This window comes from Lissotriton vulgaris, chromosome 8 (genome assembly GCF_964263255.1).
Source record: "Lissotriton vulgaris chromosome 8, aLisVul1.2, whole genome shotgun sequence".
Classification (NCBI taxonomy): domain Eukaryota; kingdom Metazoa; phylum Chordata; class Amphibia; order Caudata; family Salamandridae; genus Lissotriton; species Lissotriton vulgaris.
Genome location: NC_141696.1, coordinates 57,369,044 through 57,396,016, shown reverse-complemented (window position 1 = coordinate 57,396,016; position 26,973 = coordinate 57,369,044). Strand labels below are relative to the sequence as shown.

The 26,973-nt window shown below is 43.6% G+C and overlaps 1 protein-coding gene across 1 annotated transcript in view; it reads right to left on the bottom strand.

The window, feature by feature from the left end:
• The window catches only part of LOC147693377 (uncharacterized), a 161,034-nt gene that overhangs the window by 21,263 nt on the left and 112,798 nt on the right, over positions 1-26,973 (bottom strand). Inside the window, exon 3 of the mRNA XM_086933706.1 lies at positions 624-685. Within this exon, the coding sequence (XP_086789832.1) occupies positions 624-685 (62 nt within the window). The remainder of the gene's footprint in view (positions 1-623; positions 686-26,973) is intronic.

The window sequence follows — 26,973 nt, the reverse complement described above, 5'->3', positions numbered from 1 at the left end:
AAACTGGATCAGAAATGCCAGATATTTGGCAGAAGAATGTTACAAAGGAATTTGATATAAAATGGAGAACCATGCTGACAGTAGATACTTTTCTCCCTGCAGGCTTGTGCATGAATCCTCACTGGATCAGGGCTATTGCGCATGGACAAGGCTGGGGTGGTCATTCCACTGGATTACCTTCTAAGTCAGCAAGCAGACATACATGGCTTTATTAGCAAAGTGTGTTGGTGGCCAAGCTGCTGCTTCCTTTCTGCAGGTTGGATCCAGAGGACCTGGTGGGTTGACCTTATCCTTGCAGGAGAGTCATTCTCCTAAAGTAGCCCTGCTCATCTCCCATCATGGGTGTCCAGCCCATGGTCAGACCACACCTACTCACCTGTACTCCCATGTTTCCCCTCTTTCACGCGCCTACCCCTGAAAGCAGGAGGCTAGTCTTACCCCCAGGCAGCAACCCTTGTATGCAGCATACTCTCTGCAGGGATAGGGAAGGGGAAGCAGGGGGCTCTGCCTGTACTCCTACCCAACCAGCACCCCACCAAGTAAAGGTACCGGATCCCCATCTCACCCAGTGATGCCCCTGTGGTGCGAGTAACAAATGGTCGCGGTTCACAGCCGGTACTCACTTCTTAAACTGCTTCAGGAGGATTGACAGGTTCATGCTGCGCTTTGGGTCCAGGAGAGTAGTCTATAAGAGGAGAAAAAGCAGAGGTTACAGTCTGGGGAAAGGTTACATTCTACAGACCTTGTATTACAGATTTAAAGGGCACTTTCTTTTATTATTAACACAACTGCATACAGCAACATAATCGCATCTTTGTCTGCCCAGAGTGCACCTCTCAGGTTTATGATGGGAAAGAAACCTTTGGCATCACATTTCTCGCAGCCGCCCTTCATAAAGTTAACATGGCGTCTCCTGAAGAATTCAAATCTGGCTTCACTGGAGCGACGTCAGAGGTGGGAAACACCACAAACTACCAAGCAGTGGAGGAAACAAAATTATAAATCTCAGCTCCCTGAAGAGGGCCCACCATGCTGGCAGCAGTCATTATCTATTCAAGATGAACAAACAAATGTGGAAACAGTCATTGAAGCCATCAGAGCATTTATGTAACACCCTCAAGTGTGGAAAACTCGCCGAGAGCTTCAAAACTCCCTACGCAATCGCTGCTTCTTTGATTAAATGCAATTACTATTGGTAGCGACCAACACCCACAATCTCATATAAACCCTGCTGCAGATGCACAGACTGCCCTTTTACCAGCTTCCAACTAGTTCAGCACATTAATGCCAGGTTTCTGGTCAAATCAGCATCTGCATACTTTAACCTGTACAAAGGCAGTAAGACTATCCCAAAACTGCAATTAAATATTAATTAAGTACTGCAAATCACCCGGGCACTGGAGCTGCTAGCGTTTTAGTAGTGCTATCCTCATTCAAACAGCCAGGTCTTGGGTCCTGTCCTGAATTCCTGGAGGGATGCCGCATTCCTAAGGTGCAAATGAGAGAAGGAGCGTCCTCCCGTGTTGGCTCGGCGGATTCAGGGGGTATCTGCGAGCCGACTGAGGTGGATCACAGGTGTCTGGTCTGTTGGTGGAAGGTATAATTGTGGAGAAGTGTGGCTCAATGGTTAGAGCGGCAGACCCTGATGCAGAGGTCTGGCCCGGGACCAGGGTTCAATACCAGACGCGGCAGGGTCTTGGACTCAATGTCCGCGGACTCTATAATTCTCGCCTCAGTGCCTACTCTAATCATGGGTCCCACTCTGCAAATCTGGGCAATAGCTTGCTTAATCTCCACAAAAGCCCCCTCGCTGCCGGGTATGCCTGGCTTCACCTTGGGGGTGCCCAGTATGGAGCATCTCACAGGGAAAGCCAGGAAGGGTTCCACAGCGGTATACAGCGCCAGGATGCCCCGAGATGGAGAGGCAGTGCGCTTTACAAGTATACCCACATTTACATTTACATAATAATGCAACCATGCCAAAACGGACAAAGCCACCATCCACTCTAGGACGAAGATTCTATCCCACACCAATAGGGGGGTCACGCTACATTCAATATCTTGTGCTCCGAGAGGCGTGTATACAGCAGTGGTCTGGGCAGAGAAGAGACGAGAGGGGGAGTTCTTTGCCCCTTCCCTAGACTCTGCTCTTAGGAATACAGAGAGGTTACTAATAGGACATTCTTGTCAGAGGAGCCCTGACAGGGTGTAATTAAGGAGCCTTACTCAGGACACCCTTGACACAGTGACCACACCCGTGGATTATAGATAGTCTTTACGAGCCATTCTAATGCAAATCAGATGTATTAAGGTTATCTCCTTAGTAACGGATAACAATAAAAAAAAAACATGGGTGGTGGAATCTGTTCCTCTACCTAATTTACCAACAATCCCCAATGTATTAGCCATGCTTTCTGGTAACGAGTCATCCAGTGGCCCCGCTTGCGCACACCTGAGGGTCTACAGAGTGGGGTCCCTTCAGGTAACATGTCTCCTGCAACTCGTGATGAGCCTCGCTCTGAGGGGTGCTTACAGACCCCATACCTGTGGGAGGGAGGCGCTCACTCAGATCCCCTCAATGGGCACCTACATGATGCCTTCCTTAGCAGCATCTGCAGTTGGTATGTGTAATACTAGAGACCTGGCAAGAACACCTCAAGAAGATAAGTCTCTTTAAGCTGCAGGTAATGAGCAGTGCGGAAGCAGGAGGCGCGACAGGATGCACACAAAGTGAAACATTGCTTGCAAAACGTGGCTCGTGGAGAACAAACTCCAAAGCAAACTCATGGTAAGCAAAAGCACTAAGTACTGTGAAAGTGTGGCAATGGATAACGTTGGACATTGCAAGGGCTCTTTATCTTTACTGACTGGAAACCGATGGCCTTTCACGAAAGTACTATTGATGAAATTGTCCCTCCACTGGCAAATAAACTATCTTCAATTTAGGTGTGGCACGTTACCCATAAAATAATTTACTTGTGCATGGCAACAGTACAAAAGTCCATACGGTGATGTGTGTAGGCAGTGAAAGGTGTTCTGAATTGGTTACCCATGTTCTGCTTTTCTGTTCTTTTTATAAACATAAAAGTGCAAAATTGATTGTTCCCCTGTGCAAAAGTCTGAGTTGTATGGAGCTTCAGGAAATGTTCAGAATACTGCAGTGTGGCACTAGTCAGACTGTAGTTTTTTTCTGGCTAGGTTTTTTAAGGCATTTTGGATTCTATCCCTACAGTCTGCTATCGACCTTTGATAAGAACAGCTTGATGTTTGTGAGGTTTCGTGGTGGGATATTTTTATGCTGTAGATTATATTTGTGATCTTTTTTTTATATTTTTAGACTCATTTTTTTGTGGTTATTACACTGAATTTTTGTCTGATATTTATATTTGTACTTCTATGTATAGGTGTATTGGGGTGGTCTTGTTTGTCTTTACTTTTATGATCCACAGAGATCGAAATAAAGTTCTATGATGATGAAAGCACACAGTGAATAAATAGTATATTAAATGCTCCAGCCTATTTCTATTAAAGTCATAATAAACACTTAGGGGGCTTAATAGAGCAGACACTGACCCCAAGCAGTAATCGCCGAGCTAATCCCGCCAAAGACGGGAGCTTTGGACACCAAGGAATGAACATTGATGAAAGAATCCGGCATTGGCAGCAGCCTGGGACAGCCCACAGCAAGACTTGTAAAGGCACCAGTTGGTCACCCAGGGAGGCAAGAGACGAAAACAGGAGTGATCCCACAACATGCATAGTAAAAACAAAACATGAGGAAACAAGAGTTCGTGGAGACATCTCGGTACGAGGCAGGTAAACAGAGGGACTACAGGGAGAAAGAAGAGTAAAAAAAAGAAGAAAAAAAAAAAGAATTTGAGATATTGACGACCACCACGTGACTAGGTCATGGAGAAAGTGAATCTTGGAATGGAAAATGTGCAGGTGGTGGCAAAAAACCCAACCAGTGCTCCGTTGCCTTTAGGGAGGTTCGCACTGCATGCATAGGGCCACAGGCACCAATAGACGCAAATTTCGTGGGTAGTGGGGTCTACCACAGGACAGGTGGCAGAGACCTCTTCAAAATCAGTCAAAATCACTTGTTGAGAAGGGGCTCTTTTTTGTTGTAACCCGCACACTACCTGTAGGACTCTTTGGAAAATGACCAGTGGCACATGGTTACTTATTCTGTTGCTAGTACTTTTCTCAGTACACACCCCCTTACTTTATCTGCAGAATAGAACAGCTCTTTCTCTTAATGGGGGAAGGTTGCGTCACGTCCGGGCTCTGTAGCGCCCCGAATGCTGAAGCTTCCATCCAGGGTATTACATGGGGACCTGGAGTGCCTGCTTCCAATAAATATTCACAATTTTTAATATGCTTGGGAACTTCTAGTTATGCGACCTCCAGCAAGTGTATGGGCTTTTCAATTAGTTTGTATGAAGACAATATTAATGCAAATACTTTGACTCGATAAGGAGTCATGATTGTATACAATAACTTCGAGCTATGATTTAATCTGAGCAACTGCTTGAGTTGTAGATTCTATACGGAGCTAGATAAAGGAGCTCCTTGTGAACATTGTTTTTTGTACTAATGTACTTACTTACCCAGCTCACAAGGACGGATGGGTTGCTGTTATGTTGCCCTTTAATTCCTTAGAATGTTTTGTATGTATTCCACTGTATCCTGGTTTCCCTCCCTAGCAACCGGGTAGTTGCTGATGAAGAAGTCCTGTGTAGGCTGTTCCCTACCTTGCTCCTGTGTTCCTTCAATAAACTACACTTCTAATCCTAATTGTGTAGTTTCAACTTTACAATTTTGGCGACTTGGCTTAAAGGAACACCAGGAATCTAAAGAACCCATTTTTCTACTATTTTCTTCTTATTTTTTTTTTCTTCAAAAAAAAAAGAGAAACTTAAAGGAAAATTCATCCTTGATACTTCTGAAGAGAACTCTTATCTACAGGAAAAAACTTCGACCTGTTTTCAGTCGAGTTTCACCGTACAAAAGGTTTGATGAACTTTTCCTGATGGTCACTTCGAGGAACCTGTGAGTAATTTTTTAATTATCTACTCCGTTTCTCTCTGCAACCTCAAACCATGCCTTCTGAACTATTCCTGTGGTTATAGACTTTATCTGAGTTGAAGATCGTAAATTATTGACTTTTTCTGAGTGTTTGGAGATCGTAAATATACTCGTTGTGGACGCATCTTTTGAATTCTGTAAACTATCGTTTACCTGCAGTGCTTCAGCGCGCAGCGCGTTCGATGCTCGCCCTTCATTTCATTCCTGTGTTATGACGTCAACCCGTCTTCACAAGAGAGCGTCTTTCACGCATTGACGTTCGCGTCTGGAACGATCGTCAACCTCGTTCTCCAAGGGTCATTTCCATGACAACCCAAGCGTCCTCCAACAGAGCGCCGTCTACGCTTAGACGCTAGGATCATCTCCATAACAACCAAAGCGTCCTCCTACAAAGCGCCGTCTACGCATAGACGCTTGACTTCATCTCCATAACAACCCTTCGTTTCTTTACGCGTTTGTGAACGCGTTTTTGAGCAATTTCACCCGTTTATTTTCCCATTTCTTCACGCGTTTGAGAGCGCGTTTCAGAACACTTTGCTATACTTGGGGAAGAATTTATTTGTATTTTCTAAATATCATAAGGGTGAATTATTTAATTATTAATTTCGTTTTTCTTCGTTTTTAAGTGCACAGTCAAGGATTCTTCTACACCAACCTGATTCTTCAAGTAAGATTTTATTTATTCTTTGTTATTACTTTCATACAAAATGACTTCACAGAATTTTACAATTCAGTCACCACAACCCTTTTGGCCCACTGGTTTGGAACCTTGTATGAAATGGCTCCAGTGGAAAGCGTATTTTATGAACTTTATTGACACTATTGATGAGGATGGTAAGATGAAACCTGAAAGAAAGAAAAAACTATTCTTACACTCATTAGGTGCAGGTGGTCTTAAAGTTTATGAAGAAATGCCTAAAAGTGGTGGTAGTGGTGATTCTAATGTCTTTGATGACATTCTAAAAGACTTTGACAGTCATTTTTCACCTAAAGTTTGTATAGGTATTACTCGTTACAAGTTTTTTCGCAGGAAACAAAGACCTGGAGAAAACATTGATGTTTATATTGCTGAACTTAAAAAAAATTGCTGAGGATTGTAAATTCGATCATCTTCAAGAACAGTTTATCAGAGACCAAGTAGTTATGCACGCTTCTGATTCTTCCATTCAGGACAGACTTTGGATAAACGGAGATTCAGACCTCAAAGATATTTTAGCCATTGTCAGAAAAGCAGAACTTTCTGGTCGAAGTGCCAAAGCTATTAAAAATGAGGAAAAAGCTATCTCTGACTCTAAAACTACTAACGATCAAACTGTTTCAAAAGTTCAAGGGAAATCCAACTACAAACAAAGGCTTCAACATAAAAACAAACCTACTGAATTTAAAAAGAATGATAATTTAAAATGCTTTCGTTGTGGGAGCAGTTCGCATTTAGCTAACTACAAACTTTGTCCTGCATTGAAGGAAAAGTGTTCTAATTGCAGTTTAATTGGACATTACTCCAGAGCTTGCAATAGACTGAAAACCAAAAAAGTTAAAATTGTGTATGATTCATCTTCTGATGATGAAGAAGATTTAAGTGACAAAGTTATGCATTGTTATGTTGATGATGATTGTGTGAAGAGTATTACACCTTGCTCTATGAATGAGATCTGCATACCTAAACCCCTTGAGAAAGTTTACATTTTTAATATTAATGACTCAGGGAAAAGGAATGTTCTTAAGAAGCCTATTTGTAATATGCTTATTGGTGGGGTCCCCATTGATATTTATGCTGACTCCGGTTCCCCATATACCATTATTAATGAAAATGTTTGGAATTCTAAGTTTGTTCAATATTTAGGAAATGATCTCTATTCTCCTGACATCTCTGCTGAAGGATTTTCCGGTGGTAAGATCGATGTAATTGGTTACAAACCTTTATTATTCAAGTTTAAAGGTAGAGAAGCTTTATGCAAATTGTATGTTGCTAAAGTTGGACCTTCCGTCCTAGGATGGAGAGATCAGTGGGATTTAGATATCGTCTTGAATCCCAACAGTCCAGATCCAGTTTTGGTTATTAATGAGGGAACTGAAATTGGTGATACCATGCTTAAAAAATTTCCAAAGGTCTTTAGTGGTAAAATTGGAAATTTTCAAGGTTTTTCCCACCACATCGTCTTGAAAGATAACGCTAACCCCAAAATTTTTAAGGCTAGAAACATTCCTATTTTGGTTCGGGGCGATGTTGAAAAAGAATTAGAAAAACTTGTCAAGGAAGACATTATTGAACCAATAGAGTCCTCCAATTGGATTTCTCCAGTAGTTATCGCAAGGCGGGCCAATGGTAAAATCCGTCTTTGTGTGGACCTCCGCCACTTAAATGAGAATATTGTTGTTGATAAATTCCCCTTACCCAAAATTAATGAAATGTTATCTCTAGTTAATGGTGCTATGTATTTTTCTACAATAGACTTATCCTCCGCATACCACCAGATTTCTTTAGACACTGAGAGTAGACAACTTACTGCGTTTATCACTCCCGTGGGGTGCTTCCAATTTAAACGCATGCCATTTGGCTTAGCGTCTGCCGCTGCCATTTTCCAGCGCATCATGCACCAACTTTTCGGGAAACATCCTAAAGTTAAATTCTTTCAGGATGATATTCTTGTTTATGGTAAGGATAAAGATGAACATAATACTATTCTAGAAGAGGTTCTGGGTATTCTAGAGAGTAAGGGTTTAACCATTGAATATTCAAAATGCCATTTTGCAGTTAAATCAGTGACTTATCTTGGACACGTGCTGTGTTGTGATGGTGTTTCAACCAAAGCTAAATTAGTTGATGCTATAAAAGATGCTCCTCCTCCCGCCAGTAGAGATGATGTACGATCATTCCTAGGGATGGTAGAATTTTATTCTAAATTCGTTAAAAATTTCTCGTCAAAAGTATTTAACATTAGACAACTTCTAAAAAGCAAAGTTAAATTTGAATGGTCTCCTCTTTGTGAAGATGAGTTCAACAGTATCAAACTGGACATCGTTAATGCTCCTGTACTATGTCCTTTTGATTTAGATCTAAGTTCTGTAGTCACTGTTGACGCTAGTAACAAAGGCCTGGGAAGTGTTTTATCCCAGATTGACAGTTCAGGTAAAGAACGCATTGTAGCATTTGCGTCAAGAGCACTTTCTGTTCCGGAGAGTAAATTCTCAGTTATTGAGAAGGAAACTTTGGCTGTAGTTTGGGCTCTTGAGCACTTTCGCAGTTTTGTATGGGGAAGAGAGTGTATAGTACGTTCAGACCATAAGCCTCTCACCAAACTCCTTTCTACTGAAGGCCTGTATAATGCTACTGCTAGAATTGCAAGAATGTCCATGCGGCTACAAGATTTTGTTGTTAAAATTGAATATCTACCTGGTAAAAGCAACGTTATCGCTGACTTTCTCTCTCGGATGCCTACTGATCTACAAGAATGTGAAGTGAATGAATGGGATTCCCTCCACGTTGCTTATGTACTTGATGGTAATCCTTTTTGTATAGATAAAAAATTGTGGGAGGATGATTATCTCAAAGATAATACTTTAACTTCTATTATCACCTCCATTCGGGAAGGTTGGACAGATAAGAAGGATTTATCGTCCGATCTTAAACCCTATTGGGAAGTTAGAAATGAACTAACTGTTTGTGATGATACAATTTTTAGAGGTGAGAAAGCCATTCCCCCTTCTTCTTTAAGGAAAGGCATCATTGACCTGTGTCACAAAGATCATTGTGGTATTGTAAAAACCAAACAAAATGTCAAACAATGGTATTGGTGGCCAGGTATTGATGTCCTTACTGAAAGAATTGTTCGTGAATGCGTCACTTGTGCTAATTCGGACAAAGTTCTCAACACGCTTAAACCCGACATGTGCGAACCTTTGGTTCCTGAAGGTCCTTGGCATACTGTTGCCTTAGACATTATGGGACCAATTGGAGTCGATCATAAATTTATAATCTCTATTATTGATGTATTTTCCAGATGGCCCAATATCACCATTGTTGACAAAGTTGATTCTTCTTCTGTTTTGAATTTTATTGATAGAGTTTTCATTGAGGAAGGCCTGCCCAATCAGGTCATCAGTGATAATGGCGTTCAGTTCACGTCTAAATTAACTAAATCCTATTTTGAACGTGTTGGTATTGTTCATAAGACTACCTCTCTTTACAACCCTAGCGGTAATGGACTTTGCGAAAGGTTCAACAGAGTCTTGAAAAATGCTATACAAATAGCTGTACAAAATGGTGAGGATTGGGAAACCTCAGTTTTCAAAGCTGTCTGGTCCTATAGGACCAATATTCATGATGCTTTAAAAATGTCTCCCTTTGAGATCATGAGAGGTCGTGTTGCCAGAACCAAATGCAATCCCAAATGGTTACACAAAAAATCTTGCTTAGACATTTGTATGAATAAAGTCAGATCTGATGTTATTGATAAGCACCTTGAGTATAAGAGAAATTTTGATAAGAAATGTTGCTCTAGCACGGCAGAAGTCAATGTTGGTATGTGGGTAAAGGTAAAAAAACCCTGGAAAGTCCGTAAAGGTGATTCCCAATTTTCTGAACCTCTTATGGTTAAGAAGATACTTCGAAATGCCGTCCTTCTTAGCGATGGTAAAGTGTGGAATCTTAAAAGAATTGCCATCTACAGAGGTAAAAAGTGTTTAACAAATGACTACTCTACTTCTCCTGACCTGCCATGTACTTCCACTCCTAATTCTACTCCTTGTGAGGATCATGGTGGTTTTAGTGTTTCTGAAAATCTTTCCTCTAATTCCAACCCTTCCTCCTCCAATGTATGTAATGTTCCTCCCAATGCTAATGTAGCAAATTCTCCCTCCAATTCACATGGATCAGTTCCGTCCTCTAGTGTTCCTGCTACCTCTGATTCTATTCCACCGAATCATGATGTCAATTCCACATCTGTTAATGAACTCCCTTGTAGCAGTGATGTATTTGTAAACCGGAAACGCATTTGCTCTAAACCCAAGTGGTTAGAAGATTTTGTTTGCTGATTGTCTGATTTCCTCAATTTGTTTTTTTTCTTCTTATCTCCTTTTGCAAAAGGGGAAGATGTGTTATGTTGCCCTTTAATTCCTTAGAATGTTTTGTATGTATTCCACTGTATCCTGGTTTCCCTCCCTAGCAACTGTGGTAGTTGCTGATGAAGAAGTCCTGTGTAGGCTGTTCCCTACCTTGCTCCTGTGTTCCTTCAATAAACTACACTTCTAATCCTAATTGTGTAGTTTCAACTTTACAGTTGCTCTTGTTTTCTAATATATGGGAACTCCTGGAGCCTGAAGGGCCAACCAAGTTTAAAAAGATGGTGGCAGCAGAAACACAGACCGAAGCCGGGCACGAGGAGGGATCACCCGTGGGGCTGGCACAGAACAGACGGGCCTCAAGCAGAGGTACCCAGTGTGACCGGCTGCTAGATCATGTTTAACAGGGGGCACCCCTGCGCCCCCTGGGCTCCAAGGACAAGGGGGCAGTGGCATGAAAAGAAATGTAGCGCCAAGAATCCTTTCCCTCTAGCTACATACGGAGCAGTAACGGGGAATGGGTTTAGAAACTAGAGGGTGAATGAAGGGCGGTCAGGGGGTGTGTGATGTCATCAAGGACGCTGGCATCTCAGGGAAGTGACGTCCATGACAGAACAGAGCCGGGGCTGAAACTTGGCATGAAGAATCACTACTAAAGCTCCTGTCTGAACACATGTTTTAAAGATGCCCTCTTGAACTCTCCTTTCAGGAAAACGGCCCATATTCTATAGCGGCTCAGGGAAAGGTCCGTATTGGCAGAACAGATTTTCCAAAAATGATTTTAGATTCATAAACACTGACCGGTGTCTAGCAGGAATGCTGGGCGAAGTTTTAACACTTAAAAAGTTTTTAGGCAAAGAGTAGTAACAGTGCGAGGAAAGAACTGAGCTGCACACACGACCATCTGTCTGCTCCTGCTGCAGCTTAAAGGTTGGGCTGGATCGATGGGTGTTCAAAACTACCACCACCCTTGCTTGCCTATCAAACTGCCTCTTGCTCAGAAGAGACCGTGTTCCATCTACCTTTGAATCAAAGGTAGATAGAACACGATCTCTTCTGAGCAAGAGGCAGTTACCGTGGGGCAGTAAGTACCACTGATGCTAGCCCGGCCCACTGGAATTTGCCAGATGTGACATTCATCCACTGCTTTAGATTGCTTCGCCAGCCTACGAACGTTCCATTTTCAACCACTAGATGGGGATGCAGCGCCAGGAATGAGGTAGTAATAAGGCACGTGTAACAAGCACACGTGCTGTACGTGTAATAGCCAGCACCAGCGCCTCTTTCACACACAAACTTGTCTCGGCGCTACAGTGTGGGGTTCGCTTCGGAGAATTCTGGGAGGAGAGCGAGGCAGGGTCTGATTGGAATCACATTTAGGCCCGAACACTTCCAAAAAATATAAAAGTGGAGAGAATTCAAAGGCACTGGAGCAATTACCCTGAGCACCACCTAGGTTGAACTAAATCAATTCCGTTTTTATTTAGGTAGGGAGATTAAGTGATTTGACCCAAACCACTGGCTGTTGAGCTGATGCAGAACTGGAAAGTACTTCTCCAGTTCTAAGGTCAGCAGCTGACGCCACATAACGCTACATCATATGCTTTTTTAGGTCTTGCTGAGTCAGCGCATGCGCTGTCCTGCGAGACATTTTGTAGGTGAGTTTTCAAAGTGCTACTGGCTGGCCTAGCGTTTGCGTTCACGCGAGCGTGCACGTGGGTAGCCGCCATCTGTCTTTCACAGGTCATTAGCACCACTAGGCGTACGTCTTGTGGCTCCTGCAGGTCTGCTTTTGACCCGCACGCGCACCACTCGGCCGCATGTCTTTTTTTTGTGTTCTTTTGTACAAAAACATTTCACAACCCTCCCCTTCTCCACATGCTGCCTCTTGCCTTGCTGTCTTTCCAAACTCACCTTTTCTGTTCTCGTTTTTCCTTTCCCCTCACACATATTGCAGTCCGTGCCCTTTTCTAAATCAAACAAAAAAATGCTACCCACGTCCAGTCATAAGCGCGTGAAGGTTTGGTGCTGCAAACGCGTCCATTCGCCCTATGAAACGATGCAGCAAGAGGCTGTGTAATTAAACCTTTTACATGGTATTCCCCCTTAAACATCCATTCACTAGGGTGGTGCACGCGCCTCGCTGTTTGTGGCCCAGCGGCTTGCTTCCAGCCAGAGAGACTGGTAGTGACCTCACTGTCTTCGTACATGGTCTGTGGGGTCCGTGTCAGCTGCTTTCACCGTAGAAACGATGCTTCAGAGGCTGCTGTGTGGAGCCGAGCAGAGGTGTGCTAACATAAAATCCACACTGCTGCACTTTATTGATGTCACAAGTCACCTGGACCAGCACTAGGGGTCACTAGCCACTGGGGTCACTGACAGGAAACTGGGCTCCACACTACCTCGCCCTCTCTAAAATAAGTGCTTCGAAGCACTCCCGCTGCTCTGATTGTGTTCAGCCGCAGCGCCACTTGTGCACAGTGCACTTGTGATATTCTCTAGTGGCGGAGACCCCCCCCCCCACACACACACACGCAGACACAACGGAATGATATTTACTCCCGCAGTGTCTGATTGAATGTGTTGTGTCCGTATTTTGTTTTGGTTTCACACACACACGTATCAGGCAGCCTTTGCGAAAATAGTGCGATTCTGTGTGCGCTTGTGCGTGTTACTAACTCCCAAGCTTGGCTCTAGAGTTTACATTGAACACTATCTCCTTGCTAATTGGGGATCTCAAGCACAAGATACCATCTCTGTAGCTCCTTGGCTAAGAGTTTACCCAGTGTAGGCTTCGCAGCGCTATTGGTCACTGGACATAAGATGGCCGTTTCAAGGGGTCTAATTTGATGTGCCTTTACTCTTGGGAGGTTATGCGAGTGTGAACTGCTATGGTAGCACTGCAAACTCGTTTATTACGGCTGCCCCCTTAAAGCCAAAAATACTGCTCGTTAAAAATAACCAGGGTCAATGAGCGCCAATGTACGCTTTTGCGCAGAGGGGGCGGGCCGTTCGTAAAATACATTTGGAAAACCCCTGCCATCAGCTACTAGAGTAAGCCATCTCTGCCTTGGTTGATGCGGTGTTAGGGCATGGGCCCTGAATGTAGTCGCCGAATGGATTTTAAATTATAAACATTTGCTGCCTGAAAGCCATATTGTAGCGTGATCTACATACTACACAAAAAAGGTGTTATTTTGGCCGACTGTTCCTCTAAATTGTAATACCTTGGTATAATTAATGTAATACATTATCTTAGTTTCTTTTGCACCTGAGGTTCGGTACTTTTAGGGATTTTGAAAACTGAGTAAAAGCACAGCACTAATTTGCTCTAAATTGTTTACTTCAAACAATAAGACAGAATATTTTCGATTGTAAGAGGGCGTTTTTAAAAACGCATTACAGCCAGTTTGTCCGAATCCTTGGCTGCTTTCCAGGACTTTAAATTTAGATAGTCTGCATTAAACAGAAAGCACAGAGTACTCTTTCTGTGGCATTCGCAAGCTTAATAACAAGCATTGGCATAGCCAATAGGTCTCGCCTTTGGGACCTTATAAGTGTTTAGCCCATCAACACTTGATGTTGTTGCACCAAGGATATTGTGCTGCATAACTAAATACTTATAAAGGTCCCAAAGCGAAACGTATTGGCTATGCCAATGCTGGTTTCCCTCTGGGATAGGGAAAAAGTGAAATCACTGGTGGATCAGGCCATTCACCCTCCCCCCCCCTACAGGAGTGCAAATACTTAGTCATTTGGCAGATTTGGTAGATACTGGACTAAAATGGATACAAGCATTAAAACTTATAGACAAGCTGAACCCAACTTCACTTATTCACAACCTATTGGTGCTCAATGTTTACATACACCCGGAAAAGAAACATAAAAAGGAAAAGTTGTTAACATTACTAACCATAATCAGGGCATTGCAAAGCACTCACGAATCATTCTCTATGATCGTGTATGGGGATTTCAATAGTAACCCAACAAAAGATGACAAAATAACTCAAGCTTTCGGAGAATTGGGCCTTTCAATTTTGAACAAAAGAGAAAAAGGGGACAGAGGCATACACATAACTTTTGTAGGCGGAAACCGAAAGTCTTGAATTGATTTTACAATAATGAGTAAAAACTTGATATCGAAGGTGAGCTCATTTATAGTTGGGCAATGCCCAGAAAGCGAACATCTCCCATTAATAACCAAAATAAAAATGTTGGTCAACAAGACTGAAAAACAAAATATCTTCGTTCAGAATACTGAAAAATTCAATCTTCGCAAACTAAAATGGGGTGGTAAAAACATAAGACCAACAATGGATAAGTTCAAAAAAGAATTGCTCCGATTAACACCAGAGGAAAAAGAAAACCCGATAAAAACATGGGAATATTTATGTTAAGTCCTAACTAGAAAACCACCAATTATGAAACATAATGCGAGAAGAATTGTTACTGGGGAAAAGCCTTGGTACACCTTCACCATGCGAGAGGAAAAAAGGAAAATTACACGTGAAGTCCGGAATCAGGTAATAGAGTTAAAAAGTGGGGGAAAAACCGGACAAGACCAAACTAAAACTCATGCGGAAAAGATACAAGCGTACGCTGAGTAATGCAAAGATAACGTACCAAACTGGAATTTGGACAAAATTATTAACTGCCGGGAAACTCAAAAATGCCCGAACATTCTGGGGAATCATTAATAAACTGACAAAAGGCAATAACCTAAGACAGGAGGCAGGCATTGAGGAAAACAAGTGGATCCAGTATGTTAAAAACATGTTTATGGACAGAGAAGACGCACAAAAGGTGCACTGTAAATCAGAATGCGAACTATGCACTAGAAACTCCGTACATGCGGGAATCATTCTAGGTAAAGAAAATAGCGCGCCGGAAGATACCTTAAAACCACCGGCGGGCTGTGAAAATCAGAATAAAGGGAAGGCAGTAATTTTACTTGCTACAAAACCAGAAAAAGCAGAAGATAGAGCAGCAGACATTCTAGCAACAACCGCCCAGCTAAAAGCCATAATAAACCTTCTGAAAAAAGAGGGTGCAGCAGGCCCAAATGGGCTTCCAAACGCTATCTTTAAATACTCGCCTGAATTCTGGGCAGAATACTTAACACCAATTTTTAATTCAATTTACAGCCAGAATAAACTGCCTAAGTCCTGGAATGGGAGTATAATCCACCCTATTTTCAAACAAGGTGATCACAACGAGCCGGGGAATTATAGGCTGATATCGCTGATGGATGTAGAGGCAAAACTATATGGGTCATGCTTACTGTCACACCTTCAAGACTGGATGGAAGATTAAAAAATAATACCAATGTTCCAAACGGGGTTTCGGCTAAGGACCGGTACACTAACAAATCTGATAACCCTGGCTCTCCTGAAGGAAAAAGCAGAAAAAAGAAAGACGAAACTATACGCTTGTTTTATAGACCTACGCACAGCTTTCGACAGGGTGAATAGAACCAGACTATGGGAAAAATTAAGAACATGGGGCCTTCCGAAGAACCTATTGGAGGCAATTATAAGCTTGTATAGTAACACCTGGGCACGAGTTAAATTGGGAGATGGAAGCAGCATCACAGCTGAAATTAATACACAACAGGGCTTAAAACAAGGCTGCGTACTGGCCCCAAGCTTATTTAACCTTTATATGGTAGACCTAGTCAGTCACTTGGAGATCGGGGAAGGCCATCCACCATACTTGTCAAAACGCCGATCCCCTTCCTGCAGTATGCGGATGACATAGTTGTTCTGAGTCAAACGCCAATTGGCCTGCAAAGGATGATCAATAATTTGGAACACGAACGGTTGGAATTGAATAATGATAAAACCAAAGTGATACGCATTGTGGACCCGAAAAAGTAAACATTTAAATGGTACGCAAACAGTACCCAGATAAAGGAGGGAACATCATATAAGTACCTAGGACTGAAACTGGGGCGAGGAGTAACGAACAAAGAACATAAACTATACCTAAAAGCAAAAGCACAATCCCTGATTTACGCATACCGGCAACTACAAAAAAAATTAAACTGCCCAAACTATACACACCTTCTGAAAGTGATAAAAGCGCAAACTCTACCCACCTTGTCATAAGCACTGGTCCCTGGTGTGGCAAAGAAGCGGGACTGTTAAACCGCCTACAAACAAAGGTATATAAGGCAACTCTAAACCTTCCAAAATCAGCATCACCAGCGCAGGTTCGTTTGGAATTCGGTCTGCTCAATCAGAAATTCCGCAGTATGGGAACTTTTGTGAAACTGTCATAAACTACGTATGTCTGAAGACGGCTCACTGGATAACCTGGGTTGGAGAGAAATCATCACCCAGCAAAAACAGCACGTGCCAAACAGTTGGGGAGATTTTTTGTCCCAATCCTTGAATGGCATAGGACTCGAAGCAACATGGGATCCGACCCCAGACAGAAATAGCTTTGACAAGATTATAAATAACGCTGTCAAATGGGAATCCTATCTGGAAGACAAAATAACTACCGCAAAACGACGACACGGGTGGACTGTGATAAACTCATACTTAGGGGTAAAGCCACAGTCTTTTCTGGAAAGTCACTTTAGTAGGCCACTAAAACAAAGATACATAGAACATCGACTGGGCCTACATTTTTCAAAGGACCTGCTACCATCTTGGAAAGGTAGTCATGCTGACCCTAATTGTCGCCTATGTGGATATCAAAATGAAACTTTAACCCACTTACTATGTGCTTGCCCGGCACTTACGGATTTGAGGAGACTGCTTTTAAAGTCCATTTTTAACAAACTGAATATCCGAACATGCAGGCAAGCTGTAATTCGATGGTTAGATGGATCATCTCCCATGTTGGCATGTAGGGGGGTTAAATACATGAAGTCAGTCCAATCACTCCTACAACAAGCGGAACAAGGAACTACAATACCACATCGAAATATATGAGCTCAAATTATCTGAATGGACTATTCATTTTAATTAATCATTTAAATGTTAATATTTGCCTAATATTTTAACGATGATCCAAATGTATTTTGTAATAATTTTTATTAATTTTATACAAAATTGACTAGTCATTTGGCAGACTGACATCATCTCTGAAGATGCCCTCAAATGCATTCTCGAAACGAAATTCTCTAACCGTTCCTTCAACCCCATCCCTACTGACATTGCCATCGACTTCTACACCCACACTCTTTCCTATTGGACCAGTCTGGTTAACCTCTTCCTCAGCAAAGGCTCCCTTCCTGTTGCCCTTAAAATAGGACAGGTTACCCCACGTCTTAAAATACCTTCCGCTGATGCAAATCACCTCAAAAACTTCCGCCCCCATCACCAACCTCCCTTTTCTTGCGAAAATCACAGATGTGTAGCAAAATAACTCTCCCTTCATATTAAGGATAACAACCTTCGACGAGTTCCAATCTGGTTTCATGCAAGACTGCAGCATTGAAACAGCCCTGCTGCAGGTGATCAACAATACACCCTGCATGTACTTGACTCAGGGGATTCGGATCTTCTGATTCTTCTAGAACTTTCTGTATCCTTTGGCACTGTTAAACACAACACTATCCTAAACACTTTAAGCACTGTGCCTTCCAAGCCCATTCTCTGTTTTAAATAGTTTGCTTCATTGCTCGGACAGATCTCAAGTGATTAAAATAGCGAACAGACTTTCGTCTTCAATGGCGGTAGGTCAAGGCGTCCCTCAAGGATCTATCCTTGCACCCATTTTGTTCAATCTTTATTTGGAACCATTGGGTAATCTCTTAAGGAAATCTGGGATACTCTACCACCTCTATGCTGATGACCCCCAAATCTACCTTAAAGTGTCTTCCACACATGCCATCTCAATCCACAACACTACTCTCAACTCTATTAAAAACTGGATGTCAGCTCATCAACTCATCTGAATCCTTCCAAAACTGAATTCCTCCTCCTCTCTACCTCACTCTCTCATCCCCCTGTTCATTCTTGAATTGATAAGTTGAATTTACTTAACAAACCTATCGTTGTCGACAGCGCTAAATCCCTTGTGTCATACTTGACAAAAGGCTCAATCAACTCTCTCACATCAATTCCATTGCAAAGAATGCAACTTACCAACTGCGTCTTCTCTGGGGGATTCGACATTTCTTTCTGGAGCAAGACCTAAAAACCTTGGTCCAATCTCTGGTTCTCTCTAGATTGGACTATTGCAATTCTCTTCTTGCTGGCCTCCCCAAATCCCACCTTTCCCCTCTTAAAGCCATACTCCATTCAGCAGCTCATTTTGTTTTTGGGGCCATAAGAAGTGACCACATCACATCCATACTGTTTTCTCTTTGATGGCTTTACATCGAAGCAAGGTCAATCTACAAGACTGCCTGTATTACCCATAAACCCTTGCACACTTCCTCCCTTCGATACCTGGCAAATAAACTTAAAATCTCTGGAGGCTCTAGACCTTCACGTAAAGCGGAAAATGTACTGCTCCAAACAAACATTTGTAGAGCGCGCTACTCACCTGTGAGTGTCTCAAGGATATGCGCGGGGGAGGGGGGAGTACATACTGATCACACAGCCAGGTCTGGAGGAGTTTCCGGAAGGTCAGCAGGTCCTGGGTCTGTCGCAGGTGGATGGGAAGGGTGTTCCACGTCTTGGAGACGAGGTGTGAGAAGGATCTGCCGCCCTTCGGGGAATGCATGGGACGGTGGTGAGTCCAGGTCAACGGGGGTGTAGAAGGGGAGATGCTTGTTGAGGTTTGCTGGTCCGGCGTCGTGGAGTGCTTTGTGAGCGTGGGTGAGGAGCTTGAAGGTGATCCTCTTGTTGACGGGAAGCCAGTGTAGGTCCTTCAGGTGGGCAGTGATGTGGCTGTGGCAGGGGATGTCGAGGATGAGGTGTGCGGAGGCGTTTTGTATGCGTTGGAGTCTCTTCTGGAGTTTGGTCGTGGTTCCTGCGTAGAGGGCGTTGTCGTAGTCCATCCTGCTGAGGACAAGGGCCTGGGAGACTGTCCTTCTGGTTTTGGTGGGGATCCATCTGTAGATCTTGCGAAGCATGCGGAGGGTGCTGAAGCAGGAGGAGACGGCGTTGACTTGTTGGATCATTGACAGAGAGGAGTCTAGGATGAGCCCCAGGTTGCGTGCATGGTTGGTGGGTGGGAGTTGGTGTAGCTCCCAACGAGGCTGGCCACCAGGAGTCGTCCCAGGCAGAAGGGTTGGAGCGGAGGATGAGGACTCCGTTATGTCAGAGTTCAGTTTCAAGCGACTGCTCTTCATCCAATTGGCGACGGCCTTCATCCCTGCGTGGAAGTTGGTTTTGGCGGTGGCGGGGTCTTTGGTGAGGGAGAGGATCAGCTGGGTGTCAGAGTAGGAGACTATGTTGAGGTCATGCGATTGGACTATGTTGGCGAGTGGTGTCATGTAGACGTTGCAGAGGGTCGGGGCTGAGGGATGATCCTTGGGGTACGCCGCAGGTGATATTTGTGGCTTCAGATTGGAATGGAGGGAGGCGGACTCTCTGGGTTCTGTCGGTGAGGAAGGAGGTTATCCAGTCCAGGGCTTTGTTGTGGATCCCTGCGTTGTAGAGGCGTGTGTGAAGGGTGTGGTGGCAGACTGTGCCAAAGGCAGCAGAGAAGTCCAGGAGGATGAGGGCAGCGGTTTCGTCGTTGTCCAGCAGGGCCCTGATGTAGTCTGTGGCGGGGATGAGGGCAGTTTCTATGCTATGGTTGCTGCGGAATCCGTATTGGGACCAGTCCAGGGTGTTTTCTTCAAGGAACTGGGTCAGTTGTCTGATGACTATCTTCTCGATGTCTATCTTCCCGATTACTTTCGCTGGGAACGGCAGCATGGAGATGGGCCGGAAGTTCATGGAGATGGGCCGGAAGTTCTTGAGGTCCTTTGGGTCAGCCTTGGGTTTATTGAGCAGGGCGTTGATCTCTGCGTGTTTCCAGATTTCCGGGAAGGTGGCGGTCTCAAATGAGTTGAAGGTCATGCGGAGTTGGGGTGCGATGATGGAACTCGCTTTGTTGAAGACGTGGTGGGGGCATAGGTCAGATGGTGAGCTGGAGTGGATGGTGTTCATGGTCTTGATGGTGTCTTTGTCATGGATGTGGTTCCAGGAGATCAGACGGCTGGTGTGGTTGGGGGTCAGTGAGTATGGGGTGTGTGCGGCTGTCTGAGAAGTTTGAGTGTTGAAGCTGTCGTGGATGTCTGCGATCTTGCGGAGGAAGAAGGTAGCTAGGGAGTCGCAGAGGTCCTGTGATGGCGGGATGTCGGAGCTGGGGTTGGGGTTGGCGAGTTCCTTCACGATGTTGAATACCTCTTTGCTATTGTGTGCATTGTTGTCGATGCGTTCCTTGAAGGAGGTCTTCGTGGCCGTACGAATGAGTTGGTGGTGTCTGCAGCTGGCGTTCTTGAGGGCTGCATGGCTGTCCGGGGTTTGCTTGTGGCGCCATTTCTTTTCTAGTCTCCGGTGGGTCTGCTTGGATGTCTGAAGGTCAGCAGTGAACCAGGTGGCTCTTCGGTCAGTGCATCTGTTTGTGGGTTTCTTGATCGGGGCAAGAGTTTTGGCGCAGTCATCAATCTATTGCTTGAGGTTGCGTGCAGCTGTTTTGGTGTGGTCGGTCAATGGGCCTCGGGCGAGAGTGGCAATTAGCTGGTCTTCAGTGACCTTGTTCCAGCTGCGGTGGCGGATTCTTTGCTGGTGGTTGTGTGCAGTGGTATTTTTGAAGGTGAAGTGGATGCAGCGGTAGTCGGTCCAGTGGAGTTCGGTGGTGTGGCTGATGGAGACTTGGCTGCTGGCAGAGAAAATGGGGTCAAGCTTGTGTCCGGCGGAGTGGGTGGGTGTCATGACGAGCTGTTTGAGGCAGAGGTTGGCGAGGTTGTCTTGTAGTGCGGTGGAGTTCTTGTGGTGGGAGTTAAGGTCTCAGAGGAGGATGTATTCTGTGGAGGCCAGGGCGTGTGCACTGACGGCGTCTGAGATGGAGTCGATGAACTGTGGCCGGGATCCAGGGGGGTCTGTACACAAAAGAGTTCTTCTGAGGGTGGTGTTGTGATCGATATAGATATGGAAGTGCAGGTGTTTGGAGGTGCTGAGGGTGTGTTCGAAGTTGGTCGAGATTCTGAGGGTGTTTGTGGACGATGGCGATTCCTCCTCCTGGTCTGTTGGTGCCGTCCCTGCAGGTGACCTTGTAGCCAACCGAGATGGCTATAGCGATGTCGGATGCCAATGAGGAGTTGATCCAGGTCTCCGTCAGGAAGGCGACGTCCTGGGAGGATGAGTCTAGTAGGTCCCAGAGTTCGACAGCGTGCCTATGGACAGAGCAGTTGTTGAGCAGTATGCATCTGAGGCGATAGTGGTCTCCTTTGGTGGGGTGCGCAGGAGGTGCTGGTTTAGGCAGGTGTAGCTGCAGTTTAGGCAGGTGAAGGGTCCGTGGGTGAGCTTTGGGGTGGCCTGGAAGCAGGTGGAGGATCAGCCGGCGTAGAGTACGCGTAAGGTGTTGGTGTTGTAGCAACATCTGTCGCTGTGGTGCTCGCGGGGGCAAGGGGGTCTGGCGCTGGGTGTAGTTGGGTGCAGACGCAGCAGTCTCCATGTGAAGGGGAGGGGGGCGGTAGCAGAGGCGGCGAGGCGGCGAGGCGGGAGCGGCTGGGTCAGGGATGGGGCCGCAGGGGCAGTAGCAGCGGGAAAAGGGGCAAACAATGCAAACAATGAGGGGACAAGGCAATAGCAGAGGGGAGAACACGTAACTCAGAAGGAAACAATACAACGAAAAATACAATCAGAAAAGAATACAACCACCAACAGATGGGGGAGCAATGGGGGTCACCAGGAGGCAGAGGCACCCGGGTGGACCCTGGAGTGCAGTGCCGGGTAGCTGGATCGAACCGTGCTCTGGGATGGGCTCAGTCCTGGCCGTGGTGAGGCGGAGCTGCTGGGGAGAGAGCAGGCCTTGGCCCTGAAGTCTTGAGCCCCCCACCTACGAAAGGGAAAGATCGATGGCTCAATCCTTCCCAGGCAAAGCGGTTAGAATATGGAACTTGCTTCCCCCACTACTCCGAACCACCACCTCTACCCGGACTTTCAAAACTGACCTCAAGTCTCTTCCCTTCCAAAGACACTTCCAGAATGAATACATCCCTTGTCATGCCCCTCAAGGAAGTTCTTTCAATGTTGTAAATCAGTAATCTCTGCCTAATCCTAGTGTGCTTTTGATTTGTGTGTGCCTGCCACCTATTGTTTTATTTTACTTTTTCATCTATCGCATTTGTATCTGTAACATGTAAATATGTAAATTTCTCATGTGACGTACTTGGTTCTATTGTGAAGCGCTCTGACACCTTTGAGTAAAGTCTGCACTATATAAAAATGCATTAAATAAACAAACCTCACTGCGAGGCTAATGTAAATCAGTTGAAGTGCATTAAATCAAGTGTGGGAACGGTGATTCTGCAAGCAATGGGGGTTGGGTGAGTGTGGTCAAAAGCAGGGCTAAAAACCAAAGTATTCTTTAACTTTTTTTGGCCATTCACCTTTAGGTAACTAAGTATAAAAAAACAGCTTAAATGAAAATTAAATGCTAGTTATGTTAATCAGTGGGAAATGCACTGTCCTACATTATGAAACCTCTATTAGTTAATGCACTGCCGAGGTCTGGTCGTGTAACCAGAGAGCCATGTAATTGAATCCTGGTTGATACAGTGGAAATTATGCAAAATAATCAATTGGACGGAATACTGGACTATACAAACATTCACCCCCAGTCAAACATATCTGGGTTAAATCCATCATTCTTTTGCTCACAACACCACCCCAGTTTGGACACAGCCATATGCAAATCAGTCTTGACCCTGTTTCTTGTGGGAACAATCAAGCCCAAACTGCCAAGCCAGGTTTTCCCTGGACCGGAAACAAGCATCCTGGGACCGGTTTCAGGGCATCACCCTTCAGCCAGGCTAACTTGAATCCAGTGGTGTAGTGAGCACGGGACCCACGTCCGGGCATACCCTTCCAACTTAGGGCGACAAATGCAAAAGAAACAATTGATGGACGGATGCTGGACAATGCAAACATTCACAAGGATGCAGTGGAGAATACGGACTTCTGTATGTTTAGTGCTATGAGGCCCCGTCTGATAGAAAGCACTGAACATGCAAGTCATTGCTTTAAACTTTCATTCCACACATAAGATAGGCTACTACAAAATGCGCAAAGACCTTTAAGAAAAAAGTGCTTCCAAAATATCCATTTTAGTAATCCCCAGACTGCACAATTTATTTTACTGTACTTTGAAAGCACACTCTTCGCAACTTACCTTGTAGCTCCGTTACAAACACTCTCAAAAAGAATAAATGTGGTGCATCAGGAAATTCAAGTGATTCCATTAGTCAAAAGTCAAAACAGACTTCCGAGCTCCCTTTACAATTGCAGAATGACCACATTTACATTCCTTAGCTAAACAAGCATTATTTCTAGTGTGCCTGCTTGCCTCTGTCTGCCTCTCTCTAGTTTACACAGCACAGCAGACTCCCTGTCTTACACTTCCGCTGAGCCATCTCAAATGTTGGAATTAACCATCTGGGGACAGTAGTCTTTTCACATTAAAGTAGGGGAACCATTTTTCTAAACTTGAAAAATTACGGGCACTTTGTGCCACTTAGATCCCCCACCACCCCCACTCCGACCACCGATGCAAACACTCCGCCCTCCGCTCCACCAAGGCCTGAAAGACACTGGGACTGAGGCGACCTCTCATACACGCCAATAGACCGGATTCAGACCAATTTTTAGAGGCAAAAGTGGCTTATTTGGCTGTCTCCTGCCTGAAATAGCCTCTGCTTTAATAGAAGTCACTGGGAGAAATGCACTCTCCCGATTTTCTTCAAAATCTTCCACTTTCATCTTAAAATGTTGGCATGTATGACACCTGGCCTCCAACGAGGCCACTTCTCTTACTAAACCCCTCTCCATCTGATTATACTCTTCTTGTTACACATCAAGGAATGTGTTCTCAGTCATCAGTTCCCGATATCAAAACTAGCAATCAGTTCCCGATATGTACTGTCTTCTATTGTAATCTTTTGTTTTTTATTTTTTTCCTCTTCCCCCTTCACCCTTCTCTTAAGTACTATCCCTAGACTCACTCTGCTCTCTTGCTTCCTTTTAGCTTAATTCACTATATTTTCTAATTTACATTTTGTTATTATTTTAGACCATATAGTTGTATGTATTTTTTTTGCATGTATTCAATTAAGGATTATGTCTTGAAGTGTAAAAGGTTTTGTTAACCCTATAAAAAGGCAGAGATTATCATCTCACTTGGCCAATTATGATCGAGATTTCGATCTTCATAAATGCACCTTAAAGGATTGGAGGCCTTTAACCTTAAACGTAGTTTGGTGGGTTCAGTTTTGATATCGCCTTCATCTAATAAGAAAGGAGTAATTCTCGTGTCATACACTGAAATGTACAACTGTTACCCAAGAAGCTGAGGCGGAGGGTAGATGGCTTATTGTTAAAATGCTGATACTCCTTTAACAGTTTGTAATTTTTATGGTCCTACCAGACTACTCCTTTTGGCCCCAACTTTAGAGGAGATGTCTTGAGTACAGCAATGACTTTCATATTAGTAGAAGATTGTAATCAAATTATGGACCCTTTTATAGATTGCCAATCTCAGGGTAGATTTAGGCCCCATAAAATACATAAACCAATTCATTCTACAAGATTTAGGGAGACTCTCTAACCCATCAACTAGAGAGCTTGCTTTACTCACTGCCTTATGGGTCTCTTGCACACTTGACCACATTTTTGTTAGAAAACCTTCATATCCAAATCTTATCAGCCCTACTATTGAACCTATTGTGATTTCGGACCACGCTCCAGTTATCACAGATCTAGATTTACTCCTGGTACATCCCAAGTCCTGTAGATGGAGATTAAATAATTCTCTATTATTCGATCCAGCTTTCTCCTCTTCCTTTTGTTCTTTTACGGAAGAGTTCTTTAAAATGCAACCAGATACCAGTACAGCTCCCCAGTTTTTATGGGACGCCTAAAGCTGCAGCTTGGGTTATATAATTTAACTTTTAAGAGAAAGTTTAAAAGAGAAAAAAAAAGACAATTTGCCCAAAAATTTGAATCCCTACTTTCCACTGTAAAGCACTTCGAACATCTGCTTTATTCCTCAGCTACTGGAACTAATTTACAAGAACTCATTAAAGCTAAGCTTCACTTTAATAAAATACCTACAGACCATGTGTCCTCTATTTTACTCTGTAGCAGCCCTTGCCACTATGGAGGTCATAATAAAGTGGGAAAACTCCTTGCTAATTATTTGATGGTCGAAAAGCTACACTATTATCGAGCCTATGGACTCTTCGATGATGAAGCAGGTGTTTAAGGATCACGATATCTTCCAGGAATTTACAACATTCTATTAAAATGTATAAACTCCAAAATCTCTTGTACATCCTTCTCTTGTTGATGCTTGTTTGGCAAACACCATTCCTTCTAATCATGACCTACTTTGAATATCTTGAGGTTGATTTATCCATCTCAGAACTTCTCAAAGCACTCCAATCACTTAAACCATTAGGACCAGGAGTTTGGCCAGTTTTTACTGTAGAATTTTATTTACATTTTTCTAATTTACTACTCCCTAAACGTCTGCAGCTTTTACAACTTTCCTACAGCACTGGTGTGACTGAGGCACTTTTCAAGAAGCCACGATCTGTCTTATTCATAAGGAAGGTCGAGATCACACACAGGGCAAAACCTATCGGTATATTTCTCTTGTTAATGTGGACAATAAAATCTTTGTCAAATTACAAGCTCTTCGACTCAAAACATTTTTACCCACATTGATAAGCAAGTAATCTAGTTTTGTCAAAGGTAGATTCACTATGGATTAACTCAAGAATATTCTTTAACATCTTAAACAAAGCTTCCTCTTTATCTCATCCTTTAGCTGCTGTTGCTATGGATGCGAAAAAAGCTTTCAATAGGATTGATTGTACCTTTTTACTGAAATCCCTTATTTGGCATGGATTTGATCCCAATATCATTTCACTTATTTACCCACTTTAAATCTCCAAAAGCTTTAGTCTTGGTTAATGCAAAAGTTTCCAATATTTTCAATTGCAATGAGGAGTTTGACATGGGTGCCCGTTATACCCCCCTTATTTGTTCTAGCTCTGGAGCCCTTCCTCTACTGAATTTGTGACAATACTCTCATAACAGGTTTAATATATGGAGATAAGCACCTGAAACTTTACACGTATGCAGATTTTTTTTTATATTCCTAATCCTGATCAAATTATCCCAGTTATACTCCATGAAATTCAAGATTAATTCAGACAAAACCGAATTTCTACCTATCTCTAAATTCTGTCTCAAACATTCCTTTGAATCTACTGGTTTCCATTGGAACACATTCTAAAATTAAATATCTTGGTATTTGGTTCACCAACTCTATTGAGGAATCTGTTGCAATAAATTTGAAAGAAGGTCTTAAAACAGAATTGACAAACTCATAGCTTCTTGGAATCAGTTATTCCTATCGTGGTGGGGTCATCTTGACTCCCATCAAAATGATGGTAACTCCTATTCTGCTTTACATCTGATCTGTGATCCCAGTGTTTATACTCCTTACATGTTTTTTAAAAACTGGATTGTATACTTTATAAAGTTCTGTGGCTAAATAAAAGATCCAGACTATCCTTACAACTCAAAAAGACAGACAGAAGGCAGCATTCATTTTCCAGACTTTTGGACATATCAAAGCTTTCTGTTCAAAACAAGCTTCTAGTTGGCTTTCCTGATCATCTTTCTTACATACTCCCTTATGACT